Consider the following 17,759-nt stretch of genomic DNA (forward strand, 5'->3'; position numbering starts at 1 on the left):
GTTTAGTTTACACTCGAAGTAGATTGGTCTCTCTAAGCGAGATCCCAATTCGTCGGTCATCCGACGTGACGTCGAGAGTGACCGACTGAAAGGGAACTAACATGTCTGTTATATTATTTTATGTTTGACATGCATCAAAGATTGTACTGTATCTGTTAACCAGGATGGTATATATATCTTGCATTTGTAGTTTAGCCTTTTGTGATTCAGTGAAATGGAAAGCAGCAATGTCATTTCAACTAACAAAGCTACAGTTGTCATCCAAGTAAATCCACAGATTTGTCATGATGGACAGCAGGCCAGAGGAACAAAACACAATACGGCTCTTATAGAATTTTTCAAAGAACAAAACAAAGGCACTGCGGATTAATCATTTAATGATGAATTAAAATTGTGTATGATTTTGGTTCTTTTTTTCTTCATTTTCTTCTGTGATAAAATAAAAAACTCATGGCCTCAATATGCTGTGGTGGTCTGATTGCTGTTAGACTGTAACACATAAAACATTATTATACTGTAAATTCTTTTTGTGTGCGAAATACAAGAACAATCGGCCAGTGAAAACAATCACAAGCCATGTGCTCACAACAAGAGACCAAACATGGAGCATGGGTATCTTGATCTCAATGTAAACCGAACCAGACAAGAGTGTCAGGATCCTGTCACCTTGCCCCAAACACACATGAAAATACATCACGTTTTAATGAAATCTTTTTTTTAAATTTATTTTTATTTTTTTTACAATGTTTTGTGCTCCAATATTCAAGAAAAATAAATAATTTTTAAATCACCATTTTAGGACCAGTTAAAAAAAGAAAAAAAAAGAAAAAAGGGGCTTTTAACCAACACTGTACTCCACTGATGCATTTAAGTAGAATAAAAGTCAACCACAATACTTTCGATTGTAAACACTCTTTTACCACAGCGGTATCAGCTTCCTTAGAAAATTGAGAAATGTTTTTTTTTTTGTATGTATGTTGTGTTACAGGAACTGAACAGAATAAAACAAGAGTATTTGTGTATATTATAGAATTATTTGGAATGGCCATTCTTCTATTTCATGTTTGGCATGGACCAAAGATTGCATTTGTTAACCAAGCTTCTAAATGAGTAGATCTTTGGGCCGTTTGTACAAACTTAGTCATTATGTTAAGACTGTTTCTTAAGAACAAGTCTGACGAACTACAGTAGCAGTTATTCAAAGGGTAATCAATCTTACTTTTTTGGATTCAAATTAGACCAATCTACATTTTTATGTAACTGACTTGAAAAAGTTTAGATGACAAGGAAAACATTAGATGACTTAATTGTAAGACTAGTCTAAGCATTTTATGCAACCACACACTGGGCTTGTATGTTTAGTCTTAGTTTTACACTTGACTTTGGGATCAGTACATTTTTAACATGCAATTGGGGACCCAGCATATTTGGAATGTCTGGAGTCAGAAAGTAAATGTTACTGTCAGTTAAAACCAGGTTTCAAGAAGCTTTCCTGTGCATGACAAGAAAACACATCAATGGTAAGCATTTGTGGTCTCTGCATCTGTCTCAGTATCTTCAAAGCCACCTGCCTCTAGTGACGAGTGTTTCACTAAACAAATGAAATGGTTCTGGTAGTGGTGTTGTGACAACTATAACTAGTCAGATGATGCTATTTCTATATGCTGTAGTTATCTACATATCTACATATATGCTCATAGCAACCTAAAAATCTGGAGTGCATAAGTACTGTAGGCTACAATGCTACAGTCTGCTCATGTCAGCAGTCTTTCCACATGGTTGACTACAGCAAAGGTACAACTAGAAAAATGGAAAGTAAATGTCAAACAACCACAACAAAGCCACAGGCACAACTGCCTGGCCCCAGTTTGCTGTTATAAGGCATTCTGCTGTAGTTGTATGACCTCTTTCTAAATAACACATCTTTATTTTTTATTATATTAAATTATTAGATCTACATTATTATTATTCTTTTCCAGAGCAGCTCACATTGCATTCAAGTAAATAATTGATGCATTATCACACAGGTATGATACATTTGATCAATTAAGCCTAACCCAATGTGGAAAAATTGCTCAGGGAAACAAATTAAACTACTTTTTTGAAACATTTTTTTTGTAATGCAACAGTAGTGCTCCAGTGTGCCTCTCATTAATGTTATGGTGATATGAACTTTTCATGGTGATATTTCAGATTTGAAGACTACTGTCTTTAGTTCAGCTGATTATTGATGAATTGACATGAAATTGAATGTTTCATTTGATTTAAATATTTCTTTTGATGAACGGGAACTGAACTGACTGTCAACACTAAACTGACTTGAGCTGAATAATGACACTAGTGTCTTTTTAGAGCTGCTTTACAGTAGAATTGAGATTTGCCTTATTTATTATGTTATTTTCCTGTTTAATATGAAGCTACTTTGAAACAATCTCTATGGATTAAAGCACTTTACTTGACAAAGACACAAAAACTGCAAAAAAGTGGCCAACGACAGAATTATTGTATTTATTTTGAACACGTATTTTCATCCTTAATCAATGTCTATAGTTTATGGTGCTTTGTAGTTTTTTAAATCTGTATGTAAAGCATCAACATGATCCTTAAAATTATAAAGCAAGCTCATATGACACAAGCTCCTCCTTAGCGGTTCTTCACAGTCCACACACACAAAGATACACCAGAAGAACGATCAGACAACCACATCAACTCATTTCATTTCAGGTAAAATATTTTATGTTAACATCTACAATGATTTTAATTATGAGGCCTATATTTATATACACAGTTTGACACACATCAGTTAAAAATAACCATCATCGATTGACTTTGATCAGCTTTGACTAAGTGATCTTTCATACCAGTGATGCTCATTTTTTATGCTTTGGTATTTAAGGGTTATAAAAAATTAAAAAAAACGAATAAATAAATCAAAATGTCAAAATCAAATGAAACATACAATCATGCAAACTATTTGTGAACAATATAAATTTTACATTCTGATCCTTCAGAAGACAGTAAAGGCACCCTTGTCAAAATAAAGTAGCCTATATACATTTAAATTCATCAAAAGATTATGATATGAGTATACACTAGAGTGACAACATTTATAGTTGCTTTAAATATAAATACAGATGCACATGAAAAACAGAGATTCTTTATTAATAAGCATGAAATCATATTATTAACTGTTGTTATTAAATAACATTTAATGCGTAATTACAGGTAAAATCCAAAACATATCTTAGAATGGAAACCAGTGAGGTCATCTCAACGGACAAAGCGACAGTTGTCATTCAAATAAATCCACAGGAGGCAAAAGATGGTGTTGTTTTTGTTGATGGACAGCAGGCCAGAGGAGTATCTCACAATACAGCTCTTAAAGGATTTTTCAAAGCGCAACCAAAGGCACCGGGGGTAATGCATTTAATGAATTATAATGATATGTATAGTTTTGGGAATATTCTTAGCATTTAATTTCTTTTAGATCACTTAAAATGACAGTCCCCTAGTGTAGGGGAGCGTGGGGCACAAAGTAACGCGAGGTTAGTGGTAACACACGTGATTTGAATATTTCCACACATGCTAGCATAACAAAATGTACAGTATTTATTAGTTACCATATCAACATTATATAGAAAAAAAGTGAGCCAAAATTCAAAAATCTTTTGAAGATATTGCTGAACATTTATTTTACCATAGTAAAATAAAAATTCTGGCTTAAGTAAATTTTTCATCTCAGTTTTTATTATTAATTTAAAATGAGACAAATCTGCTATTATTTTAATCTCCAATCTGTTATTTATCAGTTTAGCTAGTTTTTTAATGCTTTGATAACTAGCAGAAGACTAACCAGTTTTAAACTCCAGTTGCGCAGATGGGGCACGTTGTAACACTGCGTTACAATGTACTATTCTATGACATTAGCAATGTAATTTACACGATTTAATTTAATGAATTTTAATGAGAAACAACGAGAAACAGGTGAATAAAGACGGACAGTCAATGTTTAATGTTAAGAAATTATTATTTCAAGAAATGTAAAGCATTTTTGCTCGTTTATGTGGGCCGTCCCAAGCATGATTGCAATGTGTTCATTGTCAAACTCCAAAATCAGATTATTTTTAATTCTTAAAAAACGCCATTATTTTATTTGAAAAAAATAATTATTTTATTTTAATAACAACATATTTTAGCACAAATAGCTTCTATTTTCGTGTCTCCAACCATAAATGTTATGCCATCATGAATAAAACACCTGACCTACTGTATATCTGCTCTATAGGCTGTACAGATAATGATTGGAGTGATGGTCTTCTTACTTGGTATTGTACTCACCGCAAATTTCCGCATATTTAGTACTTTTTCTGTCGTTAGTGGCATCACCTTCTGGGGATCTTTCATTGTAAGTTTAATTTAATAGTTTAGCTTTAATTCCCTTTTAATTTTAATTTCCTGAATGAACTTTAACATGTCCTGTGTTTCTTTCTCAGTACATCAGTGCTGGCTCTCTGTCTGTTGAGGCGCAGAATAAACTTCATCCATGTGTGGTATGTACAGACAATATGCTGAAATCTGAGAGTGAGAGTAATTATTTACATTACTCAAGTAATTGTTGAATTGTACTCAATTCAAATCACCACAAGCTCTCAACAATTGAGCACCAGTCCAGACATCGTAATCAGTTAGCAGTAAAGCTCTCATTGCAGCTTTAGAAAGGTGGTAAAATGTTCTTTGATCAAGATTTGTATCAGGTGTGCAACTGACCTTGCCTAACTTATCATATTCATCAGTTATACTTGCACTACAATTAATTTAGTAATGTAAATAATTTATATTGTATACACACACACACACACACACACACAATATTTTGATCACCATATATTAAACATTAGACATTAAACTCAGCTTTTTTAGCACAACATTCCTTATTTTTTTATTTTTAAAAAACAACGTTCATTTTATTTTTAGACATTCATTATTTTATCACTAACAGATCAAAATATCTGATTTATTATTACTTTACAGAGTTTAGGATGTTTTACAAGTGTGTGCCATCACAATTCCTATCACTTAAAAGCTTTTTTCCCCTGTAGTTGAAAGCCTCTCTTGGAATGAATGTGATCAGTGCCATAACTGCAGGGATATCCATTATTCTGATGGGTGCAGACATAGGAATTGCCTCATGGTTTCGTCAAAATTGCTATGGATATGACTGTATAAATCCTCAGGTACTAAATGTACATTATTTTGTTTTAATTGCGGTTTTATTTAAGTAAAAGTTCACCCAAAAAGATTCTGTTCTCATTTACCTACACTATTAAAAATAAAGGTGCTTCATGATGCCATAGAAGAACCTTTTTGTCTAAATGGTTCCATAAAGAACCTTTAACATCTGAAGAACCTTTCTGTTTCACAAATGGTTCTTTGTGGCGAAAGAAGGTTCTTCAGATTATAAAAAGGTAAGAAAGAGATGGTTCTTTTAAGAACCTTTGACTGAATGGTTCTTTGTGGAACCAAAAATGGTTCTTCTATGGCATCGCTTGAAGAACCTTTTGAAGCACCTTTATTTTTAAGAGTGTATATGTCATTAATCAATGAAAATCTTAATACAAACCCCAGGTTGTTCCTTACATAAAGCTATTAGGTGATTAGAAAAGATTTGAAATATAGTACACAAGTTGTATGAACATATATGGTGCTTTCCTGTGTTTTTGAAGCATGGACGCTCAGTCTTCATTCATTGTAACTGTGTTAAAGCGGTCTTTAAAATACTTTCTTTGGAAGAAAAAAATCATAAAATGACAAGAGGGTGTGTAAATGACAGAATATTTGTGAACTTTTATATCCTGATTTTTGAGATACACTCTTGTCATCAGAATAAAATCAATATAATTGCTGGGATGTTATTTGTGGAACTGCTTTCAAATATGGGCATGTTGAATGTGTGTTTTTAGGGGTTTGGTTCAGGGATCCTTGGAATATTGCTGGTGTTCTCCATCCTTCAGTTGATCATCTCCATCTTTATCTCAGCATTTGCCTGCAAAGCCACCAACAGCATAGACTCTACAGTGGTCAATGTGGCACTAAACCAGGTAAATGATTTAGTGGTGATGATGCAGTTGCTATAAATAGAGTGCCAGTTAGTTTTAACCCAACACCCAATAGATATATTCTTCTAAATATAACTTCTACTGGGTTTTAATCTTGTGTGTGTATCTCGTTTGTCTCTTGTACACTAAAATATTTTGTCTGTTACTTCCCAGGGATACTGAGTCACAGTAAGGAGATACCATCCAAAGGTTACAAGGAAATAATATTAGTAGTGTTGTTTCTGGCTCAAATATTTTTCTTTCTTTCTAGTGTATCTATAATAAGAGAGTGAGAACATATGGACACATTTTATAATTATTGGAAAATTGATCTTCAAACCCTGATCAAACACATATGTACAAGCTAATCAATCAAGCTAGCCTTCAGGATTTCTAAAAAAAAAAAAAAGACAGGCAGGTGAGTTGATCAGGGTTGGAGCTAAACTCTGCAGGACCATACACCTCAGAGTTGTATGGCCAGAGTTGTCAACCACATATTTACATTATTTTTAAAGCCAACATGATTGGACTGATATATGAGTCTTTTAAATAAAGGTGACCACTTCAAAAATCCTCAATCCTACAATGTTTGTCTGTCATTATTTCTGTGACATACAGTAGCTACGTCACAATTTAATACATTTGAAAGACAGGCAGGTGAGTTGGTCAGGGTTGGAGATAAACTCTACAGGACCATAGACCTTGAGGGCCAGAGTTGTGAAACCCTGTGTTATCAACCACATGTTGACATTATTTTTAAAGCAAAACATGATTGGACTGATATATGAGTCTTTTAAATAAAGGTGACCACTTCAAAAATCCTCAATCCTACAATGTTTGTCTGTCATTATTTCTGTGACATACAGTAGCTACGTCACAATTTAATACATTTGCATAATACCCGCCTGCTGGCTACTGCTGGCCCTCAAACAAAGGTAATTATAATGGTGCGTTCCATTTGTGCTTGTAAGTCAGATTTATTTTTTTAAATTTGCAAACAAGTCAGAATGAAAGCAAAGTAACATCTCAATTCAACATCACCCAGACCTCCCTCCCTCCCTCCCATCTTAACACTACGGTCTCTTTACAATGAGGAGCACACTGAATACATAATGGAGTTAACAGAAATTGTCACACGGATCATGAAACATGAATTTCAGTGAAAAAAATAAGTCAGAAATTTTGAGTTTGCAAGAGAAACTTTATACTGGAACACCGCCTCAAGTTGAGTTCTGAATATGGCTGCTCAGTGCATCAATAAAACCCTCAGTACAACCACAACCTTTTGTTGCATTCTCACAATTTTTCTGACAACTGCTTTCTGAATAGTGGTAAAAATAAATATATAAATTGTACTTTCAAAGGTGGTTCAGGTTGATCAGCTTGTTTTTCTTGACTGTATTATCAGACTCAGGACTGATATGGCATAAATGATGCCATAGTTTGTGTAGTTACAGGAGTAATTTACTAGGGATGGGCACATCAGTACTGCAGTATCTATATATCAATACTCACAATCTATTTATTTGGTATCAAGTCCGGCAAAAAAATAAAATAAATCAATATTAAATGATGTTATATTAATATGAAACATGGGTTTATACATCACTTTCAAATGTTTTCAGTACTTTTTAAAATGTTTGTACCAAAATACCCCTGCCATATTTAGCTAAAAATCATGTTATTATAAATGCTGTTTGAACTACGTAATGACCATTGATGTTGGTTTTAGTTTAATGTAATTATGTGTTAAGCGTTACATGTCCAAATTATCGGACATTTAAATCCCTACTCGGACAAGACAAGTTTTCCAGGAGGACGTCAGAGAAATTTATGTCACAGACTATGATTTTAACCCAGTCCAAATCTACCAAAGCACTATTTGGATGGAAAAGGACAGCCAAATCGCAGAAATTGCTAAGACTGGCCAAGCACCATCATCAGCCTCAGGTAGGCCTTATAGATTTCTCTGCTCTCTTAGGTGGGTTTATTATAAGCAACCATTATAAACCCATGTTAAGTTTATTTAAATAATGTTTTTTTTTTATAATAATTTACAATAATACATATTTCATTAAGAAACATATATGTCATATGTGATGCACGCAACCACATTAGTTCTATAAAACACCCAGATGCACACGTAGCCTACGTCTGCAGGATGTCTTTTAACGATCACATCATCTAGAAGGCATCTGCTGTGTACAAACATTTGATAAACGTCTTTAAGATGTCAGTTTTACAAACGTTCTAAATAATGAACATCTTAAAGACTTTTTATAAATGTTAATTTAACATCTGAGGAATCATCCAATACGTATTACAGACACTAAAAAATATGTCTTCGATGTAAACACGCACATCACATACAGGCGCATCTCAATAAATTAGAATGTCGTGGAAAAGTTCATTTATTTCAGTAATTCAACTCAAATTGTGAAACTTGTGTATTAAATAAATCACAGACTGAAGTAGTTTAAGTCTTTGGTTCTTTTAATTGTGATGATTTTGGCTCACATTTAACAAAAACCCACCAATTCACTATCTCAAAAAATTAGAATATGGTGACATGCCAATCAGCTAATCAACTCAAAACACCTGCAAAGGTTTCCTGAGCCTTCAAAATGGTCTCTCAGTTTGATTCACTAGGCTACACAATCATGGGAGGGTGTCAATGATTGTCTTCTGGACAACTGTCAGATCAGCAGTCTTCCCCATGATTGTGTAGCCTAGTGAACCAAACTGAGAGACCATTTTGAAGGCTCAGGAAACCTTTGCAGGTGTTTTGAGTTGATTAGCTGATTGGCATGTCACCGTATTTGTGCAAAAGGCCATTGAGAGAATTAGAAGCACTATAGCAACGACTAGAACAGGGACTTTTATTATGAAAGTACGACGCACACGGGAGATCGGAAGTGAAGCAACTCGGCACTGAGTGATCGCATATTGCATCAGTAGTGCGACCCAAGAGATATGGCCCAGCACCTGATAGTCCTGCACAACCCATGCCTAGAGGGGAAGAATGGAGCTCGCAGCCTCACGTGACATGGGGTAGGACTGCTTGGGCACAGGACGATTATTTCCCAAGCTCGGAGGAGAGCTTCAGCGACACAAGGTTAGGATGGCTACCTATCTATACACCCCACACAGAAGAGGGAGCTGAGTTAAGTGGGACCAGAGAGAGCGTGCAGCATAGTTCTACCTCACCTTATGATAATAGGAAGGAATCGCGTGAGTCAACAGCCTCAGTCAGAATGAGAGGAACAGTGCAGAGGGATCAGACCTCAGAGCAATGGCCAATGCCACCCCTTCCATTACCAGATGACTGGTTAGCCCTAGAGGAAGAGGAGTATGATGAGGGACTGCCTCCTCCACCGTGGCCTTCATCTGACAACCCCCCAAAGTCCGCAGTTGGTGAGGAGCAGCGAGTGGTCATTGTCATAGACCGAATGATGAGCGAGCTACAGCTCATGAGGGACAGTGTATCATCCAGCATTACAGCTCACACTCGTCCACATTCTACCCCTCGGAGCTTGACCCCCCCTCAGCCGAGACGAGGTCCTGAAGAATATGACATCCGGTACAGCACCCAGAGGCCAAAACTTTACTCACCTATTTCACGGCCGCAGCCCAGTATATATCGCACAGATGAGGCATCCCCAACTCAGTATCCAGCTAGGCCTGATATCCACCTGCCACACCCCGCCTCAGGCAGACAGTTCTCACCAATGTCTGCAACTCCAAGGGTAGGAGACTACAAGGGGCCTGTGCCGAAAATTCCGTTTTTTGTCCATAATGACCCGATGGAGTTCTCTCGGCTGAAATTAGCTTTAGCAAACCTGCTACCCACTGATACTTCGGAGCTTTTCAAGTATCAGATACTTGTGGATCATGTGAAACTTGAAGAAGCCTGTCTTATCGCTGACTCCTTCATTAACTCACCTAGGCCATACACGGACACCATGGCAACCTTGACTGAGAAGTTTGGCCAGCCACACCACGTAGCCTTGAAGCGAATTGCTGCAGTGATGGATTCATAGCTGCCTTCTCCCTGCACATACAGTCACTTGTGGGCATGCTACAGACACTGGGGCCAGACGGAGAAGACGGAGAAGTCTGTGGCTCACATGTGGCCCGACTCCTTACCAAGCTTCCGATGGAGATGAGAGCTAACTTCCGACGTCAGATGTTCCATCGTCCTGGACATACTCATACACTGCTTGACCTGGCAGAATGGCTTCGATACGAGTCGTGGTGTCAAGGATATGACAACCCATCTGACCTCCGCACCCCAGGGCTGTCTGGCTACCGAGCCGAGAAGCGACGCAGCAAGCCCGTAGCTACGATCCTACATGGGGCTGAGAGCCATACGTCGAACCAAGCAACTAGACAAGAAGGTCAGAGTTCATCCGCGCTGAGATGGAAAGGCAAAGTGAAACCCTACTGTCCGTATTGCGAGGGTACAGAGCACTTCCTCAATAAGTGTCCGGCTATTCAGAGACTCACCCAAGAGGAGGTCATAGAGTGGATCAAAGTCAACAAGAGATGCTGGAGATGCGGGAGAGCACATCAAGCAGCGCAATGTGACCTCAAGAGGCTCTGTGATGTGTGCCAAGGAAAGCATCTAAGGGTACTGCATGATGTCAACGCACGCCCCAAGGCTGAGCACCCGAAAGCTGAAAGCTGTCTTGTAAGCACCAGTACGGAAGTTCTGTACCTAGACAGACCATCGTCCCATGCCCGGGTTCTGTTGAAAGTCGTCAGAGTTCTCCTGCGCAACAGAGACCGGACACTAGACACTTATGCGATTTTGGACGATGGATCGGAGCGGACAATGCTCCTCCCTGAGGCAGTTGACAAACTGGGCCTGCATAAGAAGCCTGAAGATCTCGCTCTCCGCACAATTCGACAGGAAGTTCAAACCCTGAAGGGAGCCGCTGTTTCATTCAAAATCTCATCCCCAACTAATCCCAAGAGAACTTTCCAGATAGTGGAGGCCTTCACTTCACAACGCTTGGGTCTAGCAGACCACTCCTACCCCATCGCCAGTCTGAAGAGGAGGTACAAGCACCTGGCAGACCTCCCCCTTGAGCCATTTGAACACGTCAAGCCGCTCGTGCTGATCGGTGCAGACTACCCCCATCTACTTACCCCTGTCGAGCCGGTGAGACTGGGCCCTCCTGGAGGTCCGGCGGCCATTCGCACGAGGCTGGGATGGATGCTCCAAGGACCTGCACACCTTACCCAGTGGGCTCCGAGTGCCCAGCAGTGTCTCCTCACTAGTATCTCACCCCAGATGACGGAGCTGATGCAGAACGTCGAGAAACTCTGGAAGATGGACATACTGCCATACCAGACCGACAAGTCGGTTATGAGATCGAAGCAGGATAAGGAAGCGCTGGAGCACTTGGAGGCCAGGACGAGGCGAGTACAGGTCGCAGGTATCCTTAGATATGCCACGCCCCTGCTAAGGAAGCAAGGCGTTCCCCCACTCAGAGCTCCCAAGGAAGCCGTCCTACCCTGCCTCAGAGGTCTGGAGAGACGATTGGCCCGGGACCCCCTACGAGCTGATGAGTACTCCGCAGCGATTCGCAAGTTAGTGGAGACTGGAGCAGTCAAGAAGATTGACCCAGGGGAAGCCTTGACCTCAGATGAGTCGTGGTACATACCACACCACTTGGTGAGCCATAATGGGAAGAGTCGTTTGGTCTTCAACTGCTCCTTTCAATTCCAAGGTCGAAGCCTCAATGACACCCTCCTTCCTGGACCAACATTGGGAGCCTCTCTGCTGGGAGTTTTACTGCGCTTCAGGGAACATGCGGTGGCAGTTTGTGGTGACATCAGAGGAATGTTCCACCAAGTCCAGCTCTTACCTGAAGACCGGCCTCTTCTCAGGTTCATTTGGAGGGACATGAAACGTGAGAACCCCGCTGATGTCTTTGCGTGGCAGGTCTTACCATTTGGCACTGCGTGTTCACCATGTTGCGCCACCTTCGCTCTCCAAATGCATGCAAGAGATCACGGAGGTCCTGAAGAGGGAGTCAGGCATTCAGTGGGGCGCTGTTTTTACGTGGATAATTGTCTGCAGAGTGTGCATACCTCAGAAGAAGCCAAGGAATTGGTGGACCGGCTTAGGGAAGTGCTAGCATCTGGAGGGTTTGAGATTCGCCAGTGGGCTTGCAATATACCTGACGTTCTCAGGCACCTACCTGCAGAAGCAAGATCTGATAGCATGGAACGATGGCTTTCACAGGAAGAACCAGGCCTGTTGGAACCGGCCCTTGGCCTCAGCTGGCACTGGCAGACAGATACCTTGGGCTACAAGAGCCGACCTTTGGAGTATGGAGCACTCACGATGAGGAATGTTTACAAGGTGCTAGCCCGACAATATGATCCCCTGGGATTTATCGCACCCTACACAACTCGCGCCAAACTGATTGTCCAGAGCATGTGGGACAAGCCGCGTGACTGGGATGACCCACTCATCCCTCACGATCTGCGAAAGGCATGGGAGGAGTGGGAATCGGAGTTGCACCTGCTGCCACGTATATCATTACCCCGACCTTATGCACCACCTCATACCGACCAGATGGTTACCTCCAGACAGGTCCACGTGTTTAGTGATGCCTCTGAAAAGGCCTATGGATCCGTCTCTTACCTGAGAACAGAAGATGCCCAGGGTCGAGTATACCTGGCATTCATGGCGGCTAGATCCAGGGTAGCGCCCCGTCGACAGCATTCCATACCCCGCCTTGAGCTCTGTGGTGCCCTGACGGCTGCCCAATTAGCAAAGACAATAGAGAGAGAATTGACAGTGAAGACAGATCAGACAATCCTTTGGAGTGACTCTACAACAGTGTTGACCTGGTTGCAGTCAGAGTCATGCCGCTTTAAAGTCTTCGTGGGTACTCGTGTAGCCGAGATCCAAGAGCTTACGGGAGGATGTACCTGGCGCTACGTTGACTCCACACAGAACCCGGCAGATGATGTGACAAGAGGGAAGACCTTGGCAGAGTTGGCCGAGCCGAACCGTTGGAGCCAAGGGCCTTCCTTCCTCCTCAAGGGACCTGCTGAATGGCCATCCTTACCTGGAGAGGTAACAGAACAGGATGTCACTGAGTACAAGAAGTCAGTTTCGTGCGGAGTGGTATCGAGAGCAGACCTACCAGAGACACATTTGAGCCAGTCATACCTTTGTTGGAGGGCCATGGTCGAGGCCGTAGCGCAGGAGTGGCATGGGGCGGCAGATCGAGATAAGGCCCTGACAGCAGCAGACTATCGGCAGGCAGAGATGACGATCTTCCAGAGAGTCCAGGCTGAATGCTTCCCAGAGGAGTTACGGCACCTTAAGGCAGGGAAAGCAGTACTCCGAAGTAGTCGTCTCCTTACCCTGTCCCCTGAACTGGACCCCGGCGAGGGAATCATACGGGTTGGGGGGAGACTTCGGCACGCTGAATGGTTAGACGCAACGTTCAAGCACCCTATTGTTCTAGACCCCTTGCATCCAGCGACGAAACTCCTTATCCAGGACTATGATGCTCGTCTCTGTCACCCAGGCCCTGAGCGAGTATTCGCAGAGATGCGTCGGGCCTTCTGGATTCTTCGGGGAAGAGAAGCCATTCGGAGAGTGCAACACCAGTGCAAAGAGTGCCGAAGATGGAAATCTAAGCCGTTGATCCCGAAGATGGCTGACTTACCTGTGGCCCGTCTGCGCTTATACAAGCCGCCGTTTTACTCAACGGGTGTCGACTGCTTCGGACCGTTTCAGGTCAAGATAGGACGACGCTCAGAGAAGAGATGGGGCATCATTTATAAGTGCCTTACCACCCGGGCGGTGCATCTAGACCTCATGCACAATATCGACGTGGACTCCTTCCTGATGAGTCTCAGGCGGTTCATCGCTCGCAGAAGGACCCCAACTGAGCTCTACTCAGACCAGGGTACGAACTTTAAAGCAGGGGAGAAGGAGCTCCGTGAGTCTTTTAACAACATGTCCTCCGATCTCCAACGCCTTCTTGCAAAGCAGAAGATAGACTTCCGCTTCAACCCCCCTGCAGCTCCTCACTTCGGGGGCACCTGGGAGAGGGAGATCAAGTCTGTCAAGACTGCACTGTATACCGTCATAGGAGTTCAACCGGTCTCCGAGGAGGTTTTGCATACAGTCTTACTAGAGGTCGAGGCTATACTGAATGCTAAACCTCTCGGTTATACTTCGTCCAGTGTTGCAGACTTGGATGCAGTGACACCAAATGTTCTCTTGATGGGGCGGCTGGATGGAGCACTACCTCCAGTTGTCTACCCTAAGTGTAAGGGACTAAGCAAGCGGAGATGGCGACACTGCCAAGTCATTGCTGATCACTTCTGGGCAAGATTTATCAGGTGTTACCTTCCAACTCTACAATGCAGACAAAAGTGGCATGGTACCCCAGCTGATCTGTCAGTGGATTCAGTAGTGCTGGTGATAGACCCGCAGTTTCCCCGGGCGCTCTGGCCAGTTGGTAGGGTGATCAGAGTGCGTCAGAGTGCAGATGGTCATGTGAGATCTGCGGACATCCAAGTCAAGGACAAAGTTTACACCCGGCCAGTTGCCCGACTTATCACTCTTCCAATGATTTCAGATTCAGAGGAGAATGAGAAAGGCCCTCCAGTGACTGAGGTGTGAGGCTTTTACAAGTGCAAATTGCATGCAATTTGGGGGCGGCTGTGCAAAAGGCCATTGAGAGAATTAGGAGCACTGTAGCAACGACCAGAACAGGGACTTTTATTATGAAAGTACGACGCACACGGGAGATCGGAAGTGAAGCAACTCGGCACGGAGCGATCGCATATTGCATCAGCTGCAGCAGATATCAGTTCGTCAGTGGCACGGGTACTGGGGAAGAGAAATAGCATTGATTACAGCCACAGATCGAGTGTATATTGTGCTTTGTGCGTCTTATAAGAGTGAGTAAGGTTTATATTATCACGTGTACTGATTTATGCTCATTGTTATATAGTATGACGCATTTATTGACTGCATAATGTTACGTGACGGTACTTATTCATCTGTGCTCAAGCTTATGTCGCTCTACAGTGTTTATAGACATGTTTAGGATGTTATAATATCTCATGTTGATAAATAATGCCAGTAAAATGTTAAAAGATGTTATTGTGAGTGACATAATGCTTGTCAGCTTGTGATTATATTATGTGTTTATATATTATTATGTCCATGTGAGGGGAGGAGTCAATAGTTTGTGTATTAAGGCTGTGATGATGTGCTTACTTATATTAGAGTGCTGCTTCGTCTGTTACAGATCAAACCACACCAAATACCAGCACAATTCATGTGTTACACTCCCATCTGAAGACACAGCACAAACTCATCTAAAGTCAGGACATTACTCAGTATCTGCGAGGTACATGTGCCTCTCATGCCCTGCATCTCTATCAGTCACTGTTTAATTGCTCACCACCACTCCTAAGGGCTTCAAACTGACTGTTCCTTTCTTGGATTTTTTGTCCATAATGACCCGATGGAGTTCTCTCGGCTGAAATTAGCTTTAGCAAACCTGCTACCCACTGATGCTTCGGAGCTTTTCAAGTATCAGATACTTGTAGATCATGTGAAACTTGAAGAAGCCTGTCTTATCGCTGACTCCTTTATCAACTCACCCCAGCCGTACACTGACACTATGGCAGCCTTGACTGAAAAGTTTGGCCAGCCGCATCATGTCGCCTTGAAGAGGATCGCTGCGGTGATGGATTCTCCTGAGATTAGAAGAGGGGACATAGCTGCCTTTGAGAGATTCTCCCTGCACATACAGTCACTTGTGGGCATGCTACAGACACTGGGGCCAGACGGAGAAGTCGAGCTGAGATGTGGCTCACATGTGGCCCGACTCCTTACCAAGCTTCCGATGGAGATGAGAGCTAACTTCCGACGTCAGATGTTCCATCGTCCTGGACATACTCATACGCTGCTTGACCTGGCAGAATGGCTTCGATATGAGTCGTGGTGCCAAGGTTATGACAACCCTACGGACACTCGTGCCCAAGGGCTACCAGGCTACCGAGCTGAGAAACGTCGCAGCAGACCACCAGCTACGGTACTCCATGGAGCAGAGAGCCGTACGCTGAACCCAGTATCCCGGCAAGAGGGTCAAAGCTCGTCTGTGCAGAGGTGGAAAGGCAAAGCAAAACCTTACTGTCCATATTGTGAGGGCACACAGCACTTCCTAAATAAGTGCCCAAATTTCCAGAAACTCAATAAAGAGGAGATCATAGAGTGGATCAGGGTTAATAGGAGATGCTGGAGATGCGGGAGAGTACATCAGGCGGCACAATGTGACCTTAAGAAGCTCTGCGATGTGTGTCAGGGGAAGCATTTGAGAGTTCTTCACGACGCTAACTCCCGCCCCCCGGCTGAGCAGCCGAAGTCTGAAAGTTGCCACAGAAGTCCTCTATCTTGACAGACCATCGGACCACACTCGTGTTCTGCTGAAAGTCGTCAGAGTTCTACTGCGTAACAGAGACCGGACACTAGACACTTATGCAATACTGGACGATAGTTCAGAGCGCACAATGCTCCTCCCTGAAGCTGTTGACAAACTGGGCCTGCGTAAGAAGCCAGAGGACCTTGCTCTGCGGACCATTCGACAGGAAGTCCAAATCCTGAAGGGATCAGTAGTCTCATTCAACATCTCCTCCCCTATGAATCCCAAGAAAACCTTTCGGGTAGTGGAGGCTTTCACCTCACAACACTTGGGCTTGGCAGACCACACTTACCCAATCGCCAGTTTGAAGAGGAAGTATTATACTGAATGCTAAACCTCTCGGTTATACTTCGTCCAGTGTTGCGGACTTCGACGCAGTGACACCAAATGTCCTCTTGATGGGGCGGCTGGATGGAGCACTACCTCCAGTTGTCTACCCTAAGTGTGAGGGACTAAGCAAGCGGAGATGGCGACACTGCCAAGTCATTGCTGATCACTTCTGGGCAAGATTTATCAGGTGTTACCTTCCAACTCTACAATGCAGACAAAAGTGGCATGGTACCCCAGCTGATCTCCAGTATCTTTTCCATTAAGTACTAGTGCTTATTCATTAGCTACTTTTATTCTTTAGGTACTAGGTAGGCTTATGTTTTATTTTTTAATTTTTTTCCCTTTGAAATATTTCCAAACACATCATGTTAGTTGATCTATAATGGGTGATGGGCAAAGTAGCCTAATAGTGTAATCTGTTAACTACGCATAAAAACCCGTCATTTTACTTAAGTACCAGACATGGGTGTCATGCCATAAAATGTTTAATACGACTGACTTTGTATTTAATGTGAATTTAATAAAAACATTGTAAGTTACTAATTATAACACTTTCATAGTACAGAAAGAGAGCAAAGAACATTTACATTATCAAATAACATTTTCACTGATTATAGTCTAGCCAGTGTTTAAGCACTCTCAAAAACTACCATTAAAATCCCTGAAGCTGTTTACACTGAAATTAATATCTTACATCGTACACACATCTGCACATTGTTGTTTCTGATGAGAGAACTTGCCGGAGAGCAGAATTCAGTCAGCGAGTGCGTGAACAAAACACCAGCGTTTCAGCGATAACTCATCTGAACGTTTCTGATTGGTCATTGCATTCATAAGCTCAACAGAATCGTGTGTGATT

General features: G+C 41.9%; 2 protein-coding genes across 3 annotated transcripts in view; both read left to right on the forward strand.

Annotated features, from left to right (window-relative positions):
* LOC107710759 (membrane-spanning 4-domains subfamily A member 12-like) overlaps positions 1–6,504 on the forward strand; it is an 18,164-nt gene extending 11,660 nt beyond the window's left edge. The window contains exons 1-7 of one of the 2 annotated variants that reach the window (XM_016515606.1): positions 2,649–2,724; positions 3,226–3,417; positions 4,286–4,405; positions 4,494–4,550; positions 5,100–5,234; positions 5,961–6,098; positions 6,270–6,504. In XM_016515606.1, coding sequence (XP_016371092.1) covers positions 3,250–3,417; positions 4,286–4,405; positions 4,494–4,550; positions 5,100–5,234; positions 5,961–6,098; positions 6,270–6,278 — 627 coding nt within the window. In that variant the 5' untranslated portion in view covers positions 2,649–2,724; positions 3,226–3,249 and the 3' untranslated portion in view covers positions 6,279–6,504. Of the gene's footprint in view, positions 1–2,648; positions 2,725–3,225; positions 3,418–4,285; positions 4,406–4,493; positions 4,551–5,099; positions 5,235–5,960; positions 6,099–6,269 lie in introns of those variants that run through there. The other variant, XM_016515604.1, reaches the window with a different exon arrangement.
* A 3,666-nt stretch (positions 6,505–10,170) lies between these two features.
* On the forward strand, positions 10,171–15,583 carry LOC107710747 (uncharacterized). Its single transcript, XM_016515588.1, has 2 exons — positions 10,171–15,038; positions 15,392–15,583. The coding sequence occupies exon 1, from the start codon at positions 10,171–10,173 to the stop codon at positions 14,755–14,757; it is 4,587 nt and encodes a 1,528-aa protein (XP_016371074.1). The 3' UTR covers positions 14,758–15,038; positions 15,392–15,583.
* The last annotated feature ends 2,176 nt before the right edge of the window (positions 15,584–17,759 follow it).

This window comes from Sinocyclocheilus rhinocerous, unplaced genomic scaffold, assembly GCF_001515625.1.
Source record: "Sinocyclocheilus rhinocerous isolate Xijiao unplaced genomic scaffold, SAMN03320098_v1.1 scaffold2071, whole genome shotgun sequence".
Classification (NCBI taxonomy): Eukaryota; Metazoa; Chordata; class Actinopteri; order Cypriniformes; family Cyprinidae; genus Sinocyclocheilus; species Sinocyclocheilus rhinocerous.

Coding starts and splice junctions, on each gene's coding strand:
- LOC107710747 (XM_016515588.1), top strand. CDS start 10,171: ATGCTACAGACACTGGGGCCAGACGGAGAAGACGGAGAAGTCTGTGGC.